This window comes from Chiloscyllium plagiosum, chromosome 23 (assembly GCF_004010195.1).
Source record: "Chiloscyllium plagiosum isolate BGI_BamShark_2017 chromosome 23, ASM401019v2, whole genome shotgun sequence".
In the NCBI taxonomy this organism is placed as follows: domain Eukaryota; kingdom Metazoa; phylum Chordata; class Chondrichthyes; order Orectolobiformes; family Hemiscylliidae; genus Chiloscyllium; species Chiloscyllium plagiosum.
Genome location: NC_057732.1, coordinates 33,197,405 through 33,205,672, shown reverse-complemented (window position 1 = coordinate 33,205,672; position 8,268 = coordinate 33,197,405). Strand labels below are relative to the sequence as shown.

The window sequence follows — 8,268 nt, the reverse complement described above, 5'->3', positions numbered from 1 at the left end:
GAGGTGTGGGCGCAAGTCTTGCACCTCCTGCGGTTGACGAGGGAGTCACGGAAGGAGTGGTCTTTACGGAATGCTGATAGGGGAGGGGAGGGAAATATATCCTTGGTGGTGGGGTCCATTTGGAGGTGGCGGAAATGACGGCGGATGATGCGCTGTACATGGAGATTGGTGGGGTGGTACTTGTATCATCGATAGCCGCAGGTGCGTTGCTGGAAAACTGGAGATTGGCTAATGTTATGCCACTATTTAATCAATTTAAGGAAAAGCCAGGGAACCACAGACTGGTGAGCCTGACATCAGTGGTGGGAACGTAGTTGGAAGGGATCCTGAGAGACAGCATATTACATATATTTGGATAGGCAATGACTGATTAGGAACAGTCAACATGGCTTTGTGTGTGGGAAATAGTGTTGCACTAACGTAATTGAATTTTGTTTAAGAAGTAACAAAGAGGATTGATGAAGGCAGAGTGTTGGACGTAATCTATATGGACTTCAGTAAAGTGTTCAACAAGGTTCTGTATGATACATTGGTTAGCAAGGTTAGGTCTCATGGAATACAGGGAAAACTAGCCATTTGGTTACAGAACTGGCTTGAAGGTAGGAAACAGAGGGTGGTGGTGGAGGGTTGCTTTTCAGATTGGACTAGCAGTGTGCCATAAGGATCAGTGCTATGTCCACTGCTTTTTGTCATTTATATAAATGATTTCGTTGTCAACATAGGAGGTATGGTTAGTATGTCTGCAGATCACACCAAAACTGCAGATGTAGTGGACAGAAGTAGTTCAGAGTATGTCAGGATCTTGATCAGATTTAGCAGATGGAGTTTAATTTAGATAAATGCGAGGTGCTGCTTTTTGGAAAGACAAATCAGGGCAGGACTTATACACTTAATGGTAAGGTCCTGGGTAGTGTTGCTGAAAAAAAGAGACACCTTGGAGTGCAGGTTCATAGTTCCTTTGAAACTGGAGTCACAGATAGGTAAGACAGTGAAGGTGGTGTTTGGTATACATGCCGTAATTGGTCAGTGCATGGAGTAAATGGGTTGGGAGGTCATGTGGCAGACATTTCTTTTATTCATTCATGGGATGAGGGCATCTCTGGATAGGCAGCATTTATTGCCCATCCCTAATTGCCCAACGGGTAATTACGCATCAACCACAATGCTGTGGGTCTGCAGTTAGATGTAGGCCAGACCAGAGAAGAATGACAGTCTCCTTCCCTAAAGAATATTAAATGAACCAGATGGGTATTTCTGACAATCAACAATGGTTTCGTGCTCATTAGATTCTTCATTCCAGATATTTATTGAATTCAAATTCCACTACCTGCCGTAGCAAGATTCCAACCTGGGTTCCCAGAAAATGATCTAGGTATCTGGATTACAGCCTGGCGAAAATACCACTAGCCACTGCCTCTCCCACTTGGTTAGGCTACTTTTGGAGTATTGTGTGCTATTCTGTTTCTATAGGAGGGAGACCAATGTTGTGGAACTTGAACCATTCAGAAAAGAATTATAAGGATGTTGCCAGGGTTCGAGAGGCTGAGTAGGCTGGGGCTATTTTCCCTGGAGCATTGGAGGCTGGGGGAGCTGATCTTATAGAAATTTATAAAATCATGAGGGGCATGGATAAGGTAAATAGACAACGTCTTAGGGTGGGAGCATCCAAAGCTAAAGGGCATAGGTTTAGTATGAAAGGGGAAAGATTTAAAAAGAACCTAAGGAGCAACTTTTTTCATGCAGCGCGTGGTGTGTGTATGGCATGAGCTGCCAGAGGAACTGATGGAGGCTGGTACAATTACAACATTTAAAAGGTATCTGGATAATTTATATGAATAGGAAGGGTTTAGAGGGATACAGGCTAAATACTAGCAAATGGGACTAAATTAATTTCGGATATTTGGTCAGCATGAACAACTTGGAATGTAGGGTCTGTTTCCATGCTGTACAACTCTATAACAATAGCAGTTTGAAAGCTAAGGATATTGATCCACATAATTTTTTCTCACTGGATCGAACCTCTTGTCTAGAATTGCTGTAACCTTATGATTTAATTGCATTCACGAGTCTGTCAGAAGAGAATTTCAGCATTTTGTACCAACAGCATTAAGGGGACAATAATAAAATCCCAAATTGGGTGATATGTAAATTGGAGGGGAACTTGCAGGTGGTGTCATTTCCATGCTATCAAAGGAGAATAGAGCTGAAAATGTGTTGCTGGAAAAGCGCAGGTCAGGCAGCATCCAAGGAACAGGAGAATCGGCGTTTCGGGCATAAGCCCTTCTTCGGGCATAAGCCCTTCTCCTATCAAAGGAGAATAGCCAAGTTTCTGCAATGCAACTAGTAGGTGGTACATATTGCAGCCACGGTGTATCCAGTGTTGGATGGAGTGAATGCTGAGAGTTTGAATGGGTTATCAATCAAGCAGAAGCATTATCCCAAACATTATCCATATAAATCTTTTCAGTGTGCATTCTGTAAAGTCGAAAGTCTTGCTTATCAATCATTTATTTGCTCGCCAACCTCTTAGTTGCCTGCCTCATTTAAAAGTCCTTGTCCACATTTAAACAACCACTCTCATATACCTCCACAAGCCCCCAACCAACACTACTACCTTGCTTCATCCTACCATCCTATCTCTGTAACCTCACCATTCACTGAGGTTCTCAAAAATTTCAAATCATTTCCCTCTACACTCTGAAACTGTTTTGTTATGCACTTGGGCCTTGTACATTGTTGTGAAAGATAATATATATTTACAAGTTATTTTCACAAACAACTGGAAAAAACTGAATTATATGCTATTGCTGTTTGGATTTGAAATTACAATTGATGGGACTCAAACCTGCAAATAAAAATTCTAAATATTACTTTAAATTATTTTGGTTTTAAAGGGTATGCTTCAATTTCAAATCATTCTACGTGAAGAACGCATTTTGTGCTTATTCATAGTTTTATTGCTCCGATGAACTTACCACTGGACGTCTGTATCATCTAATTTCTTTTCTGTTGAAGGTGTCTGTTTAACTGGAGATTTGTTGTCACTTTCAGTTGGACCAGCAGACTCCACCGTAGCAAGCAAACATGATGACTGACTCGTGACGTTTCCCCCTTGCTCTCCACTAGCAGTTATGCCACTGCTGCTGTTGCCATTGTCATTGCTACTGGCCCCACCAATACTAACAACACTATATAGTGATGTGGTAACTGGACAGAAGCTTTCTGATTTGGAACCACTTTGCCTTGCTTCACGCTGCCTTTTACGATATTCCAATAAAGACACCTGCATTACAAAAACAAGTATAAGTGTAATTCACATGGTTTAATAAAAATTGCTCTACTTTAAAAATACAAATAATGTTTCTTCCTTCAATTTGTGTTACAAATATGCCATAAATCTGCATGCTTGTCTGATACTGAGCATTTTGTATTAATCAATTCTGAAAGCAATTCTGTTAACTTTGATCCTGGACACTTACTTTCTTCTTTTGCGGTGGATTTTGTGGAATACAGCTTCCCTCTGTCATACTGTCCCCATTAATCCCCTTGCCAAAGTTGATCATGCCATCCTCAGTGCAGTAATAACCAACTCCTTCTGAAAATGACAGTCTGTTGTCCTCCTGAAGCATTTTTGACTCGCTTGCTCTGAAGCCACCTCCTACCTCCAACTGATGCGAAGGTGTCAGATCCCGAAGATTGGAATTCAAAGGAGAGAAATTTAAGCTGGGTCGTTCTGGGCTTTTCATCCATGAGGAGTAAATATTACCCATTCCACTATAAATAGGTTCTGATTGGCTGTTTGTATCAGTCCGATCATGGTGAACAGGGCAATCTAAATCTTTGTGCCGTGCATGCTGTTCACATGCTTCATGTCCTGTCTGGAGTTCTGATACAGATTCAATGCCACTGATGCACTGGCTAATTTCAGCCCTGCTCCTTGGGCTAATATCTCCTATAGTCTTTGTATCATGTAGTCCCATTTCTGTTAGGCTGGAGGTCCTTAAAGAATTCAGTGCTAAAAGGGAGGATACCCTGTCAGAAGTCTGCAAGTAAAAAATAATTAAGATAATGATAATTTAATTTTGTGCTATCAAATTCAATCACTCTTTATAAAGAGATCTCTCAATCAAGAAATTGCATATCAGAAATATAGGATGAAATACATATAAACATAACAAAAAAATTGAATTTGAAAAAGGACAGAACAAGGTAAATCTGAAGAATTGTGGAAAACAAAGATTTTCTTTCCCTGACAAATAATATTCTGTACGTAAGTTATAATTCTCATGCACTACAACAGTGCATGTGATTTTAAACAATTTCAGCAAATTTAATTTCATGCCATTTCAAAGGAAGATTCAATCAACTTGTCTAGATTTGCCTTACCTTGATTGCCAAAGGGATCAAAGGTTACAGGAAAAAAGTGGGAGAATGGGGTCGAAAAACTTATCAGCCATAGTTATATGGCAGAACAGACTCAATGGGCCCAATGACCTAATTTCTGCTCCTATGTCTTACGATTTATTTTAGATCAGATTGATTAAACAATTCATTTGCTAGCGGTTGCATTGCTGTGACCTTTCGCCTTCATCATTTTCTGTTCACCCTTTAGAAGATAAAGTAGAAGCCTTGGAGGGCGATAACCTACTTGAAATACAGCCACTTTTCTCTATTTTAAGAGTCAGATCAAAATTCTTCATTCCAGTTGGGAAGGACAGTGGGATTGAAGGGAATGCACGAGAGAATTTGAATAGCATTTGTGAGTACGAGCAAGTGCCAAGGGAAGTCCCAGATGTGCCATATTGAAGGGGAAGGTAATTATTTTAAAAACTATAAAGATGATCGGGATGCAGACTCAGAGGTCAACCTACAAAGGCAAACTCCTTGTCATGGATCTGCAGTAGTTAAAGATATTACATTGTTTGTCTCGGAGCTTTAATATATCTGAGATTATGGATGGATTGTGTTCCATGAACGCATTAAAATTATAACAGTTGAAAGATGCAGGCTTGTCTATTTGGTAAACTGTTTTGAGGTGTTCAGGCATCAATAGTAAGTGGGATCTGTGCAAATTACAGCCATAACGTGGAAGTTTTCTTGCAAATTAGTGTGTCAAAGTTTATTAGCATTGAAATACATAAAACATAAAACCGTATAGCACAGAAACGGGTCCTTCGGCCTAAATTAATCCCTTCTGCCTGCCCTTGGTCTATATCCATCTATTCCTTAAGTATTCATGTGCTTATCTAAAAATCTCCAAAATGCCCCCATCATATCTGCCTGCACCACCACCCCAGCAGCGCATTCCATACTTCTATCACTCCCTGTATAAAAAAAACTTGCTCCTCACATCTCCTTGGAACTTTTCCCTTCTCACCTTAAATACACATCCCTTAGTTTTAGACATTTCAAGTCTGGAAAAAGGATTTTGACAGTCAACTCTACCTATGCACCTCATAATTGTATAGACCTCTATCAAGTCTTCCCTCTATCTCCAAAGCTCCAGAGAAATAAACCTGGGATTTTCTAGCCTCTCCTTACAATTCATACTGTCTAATCCAGGCAGTATCCTGATAAACCTCTTCAGCATCCTCTTCAAAGCCTCCACATCCTTCCTGTAACATATTACTTGAAGACTTATAAAGCTACGTGACATCCTGACTTTTGTATTCAATTCCCCGATGAATAAAGGCAAGCATGTCATACACCTTCTTTACAATCCTATCTACTTGCGTGGCCACTTTCAGGGAGCTATGGAGTTGAACCCCAAGATCCATCTGTACATCAATGCTGTTCAGGTTCCTGCAATTAACTATACTTTTCCTTAACATTTGATCTCCCAAAGCGCAACCATGAATTAAATTCCATCTTTCTCCACCTATATCTATATCCCGCTGTATCCTTTGACAACCTGCTACACTCTCCAAAACTTCACCAATCTTTATCTCATTTGCAAACTTACTAACCCACCCATCTATATTTTCATCCAAGTCATTTATACATATTTCACAAACAACAGAGGTCCCAGTACAGATCCCTGCAGAACACCTATAGTCACAGACCTCCAGCCTGAAAAACAACTTTCTACCACTACCCTCTGCCATGGTTAAGTCACCGTGGACCCCACGCATCTCAATCTTCTGGATGAGCCTATCATGATGGACTTTGTTGAAAGTTTTACTAAAACCGATTTAAACAACATGTACCTCAATCACTTTGTCACCTCCTCAAAAAATTCAATCAAGTTAATAAGACGTAACCTGCCCTGCACCAACCCATGCTGACTGTCCCTAATTAGGCCATACTTCTCCAAATGCGCATAGGTCCTATCCCTAAACATTCTCTCCAATAGCTTCCCAACCCCCGATGTTCTATAGTCTATAGTTTCCTGAATTATCCCCATTTCCCTTCTTACGCTGAGGAACAACACCAGTTACTCACCAGTCTTCCAGTCGTTAATGAGGATACAAAGATCTTGGTCAAGGCCCCAGCAATCTCCTCTCTTGCCTCTCTCAATAATATGGGAAAGATACCATCAGGCCTTGGGCACTTACCCAACTTAATGCTCTTCAAGGGACCCTACACTACTACTTTCTTGATCTCAAAACGGCCCAGCAAATTAGCATGCTCCACACAAATTTCACTATCCTCCATATCCTTCTCGAGTGATTACTGACACAACGTACTTATTCAAGATTTCACCCATATCCTCTGCTTCCAAGCACATGTTCTCTCCTTTATCCTTGAGTGGTCCTACCTTCTCCCTAGTTATCCTCTTATTATTAATCGATGTGCATAGTTTGTGAAGGTTTTTAGATTAGATTAGATTACTTACAGTGTGGAAACAGGCCCTTCGGCCCAACAAGTCCACATCGTCCCGCCGAAGCGCAACCCACCCATACCCCTACCCCTACATTTACCCCTTACCTAACACTACGGGCAATTTAGCATGGCCAATTCACCTGACCTGCACATCTTTTGGATTGTGGGAGGAAACCGGAGCACCCGGAGGAAACCCACGCAGACATGGGGAGAACGTGCAAACTCCACACAGTCAGTCGCCTGAGGCGGGAATTGAACCCGGGTCTCTGGCGCTGTGAGGCAGCAGTGCTAACCACTGTGCCACCGTTTGTAGCTCAGGTTGAGGTTTATGGTGTAGGTTTGCTCGCTCAGCTGTAGGTTTGATATCCAGACGTTTCATTACCTGGCTAAGTAACATCATCAGTAGCGACCTCCAAGTGAAGCGAAGCTATTGTCTCCTGCTTTCTATTTATATATTTGTCCTGGATGTGGTTCCTGGGGTTTGTGGTGAAGTAATTTCCTGTTCGTTTTCTGAGGGGTTGATAGATGGTATCTAGATCTGTGTGTTTGTTTATGGTGTTGTGATCGGAGTGCCAGGCCTCTAGGAATTCTCTGGCATGTCTTTGCTTAGCCTGTCCCAGGATAGGTGTGTTGTCCCAGTTGAAATGGTGTTTTTTTCATCCGTGTGTATGGCTACGAGGGAGAGAGGGTCATGTCTTTTTGTGGCGAGCTGGTGTTCGTGTGTCCTGGTGGCTAACTTTCTTCCTGTTTGTCCTATGTAGCGTTTGTGGCAGTCCTTGCATGGAATTTTGTAGACGACGTTGGTTTTGTCCATGGGTTGTACTGGGTCTTTTAAGTTTGTTAGTTTTTGTTTGAGAGTGTTGGTGGGTTTGTGTGCTACTAGGATTCCGAGGGGGTCTTAGTAGTCTGGCTGTCATTTCTGAAACTTCTTTGATGTATGTAAGGTGGTTAGGGTTTCTGGTTGTGTTTGGTCTGCTTGTCATGGTTTGTTCTTGAGATTCCATCAAAGAAGTTTCAGAAATGACAGCCAGGCTACTAAGACCCCTCGGAATCCTAGTAGCACAAAACCAACATCATCTACGAAATTCCATGCAAGGACTGCCACAAACACTACTGGGGACAAACAGGAGAAAAGTTAGCCATCAGGATACACGACCACCAGCTAGCCACAAAAAGACACGACCCTCTCTCCCTCGTAACCCTACACACGGATGAGAAAAACCACCAATTCACGGCGGCACGATGGCACAGTGGTTAGCACTGCTGCCTCACAGCGCCAGAGACCCGGGTTCAATTCCCGACTCAGGCGACTGACTGTGTGGAGTTTGCACATTCTCCCCATGTCTGCGTGGGTTTCCTCCGGGTGCTCCGGTTTCCTCCCACAGTCCAAAGATATGCAGGTCAGGTGAATTGGCCATGCTAAATTGCCCGTAGTGTTAGGTAAAG

The 8,268-nt window shown here is 42.0% G+C and overlaps 1 protein-coding gene across 6 annotated transcripts in view; it reads right to left on the bottom strand.

The window, feature by feature from the left end:
- The window catches only part of kmt2e (lysine (K)-specific methyltransferase 2E), a 128,233-nt gene that overhangs the window by 22,591 nt on the left and 97,374 nt on the right, over positions 1 to 8,268 (bottom strand). For all 6 annotated transcript variants that reach the window (XM_043713859.1, XM_043713861.1, XM_043713856.1 and 3 more), the window contains 2 exons: positions 3,480 to 4,043; positions 2,976 to 3,283 (listed from right to left, as the gene is read on the bottom strand). In XM_043713859.1, coding sequence (XP_043569794.1) covers positions 2,976 to 3,283; positions 3,480 to 4,043 — 872 coding nt within the window. The remainder of the gene's footprint in view (positions 1 to 2,975; positions 3,284 to 3,479; positions 4,044 to 8,268) is intronic.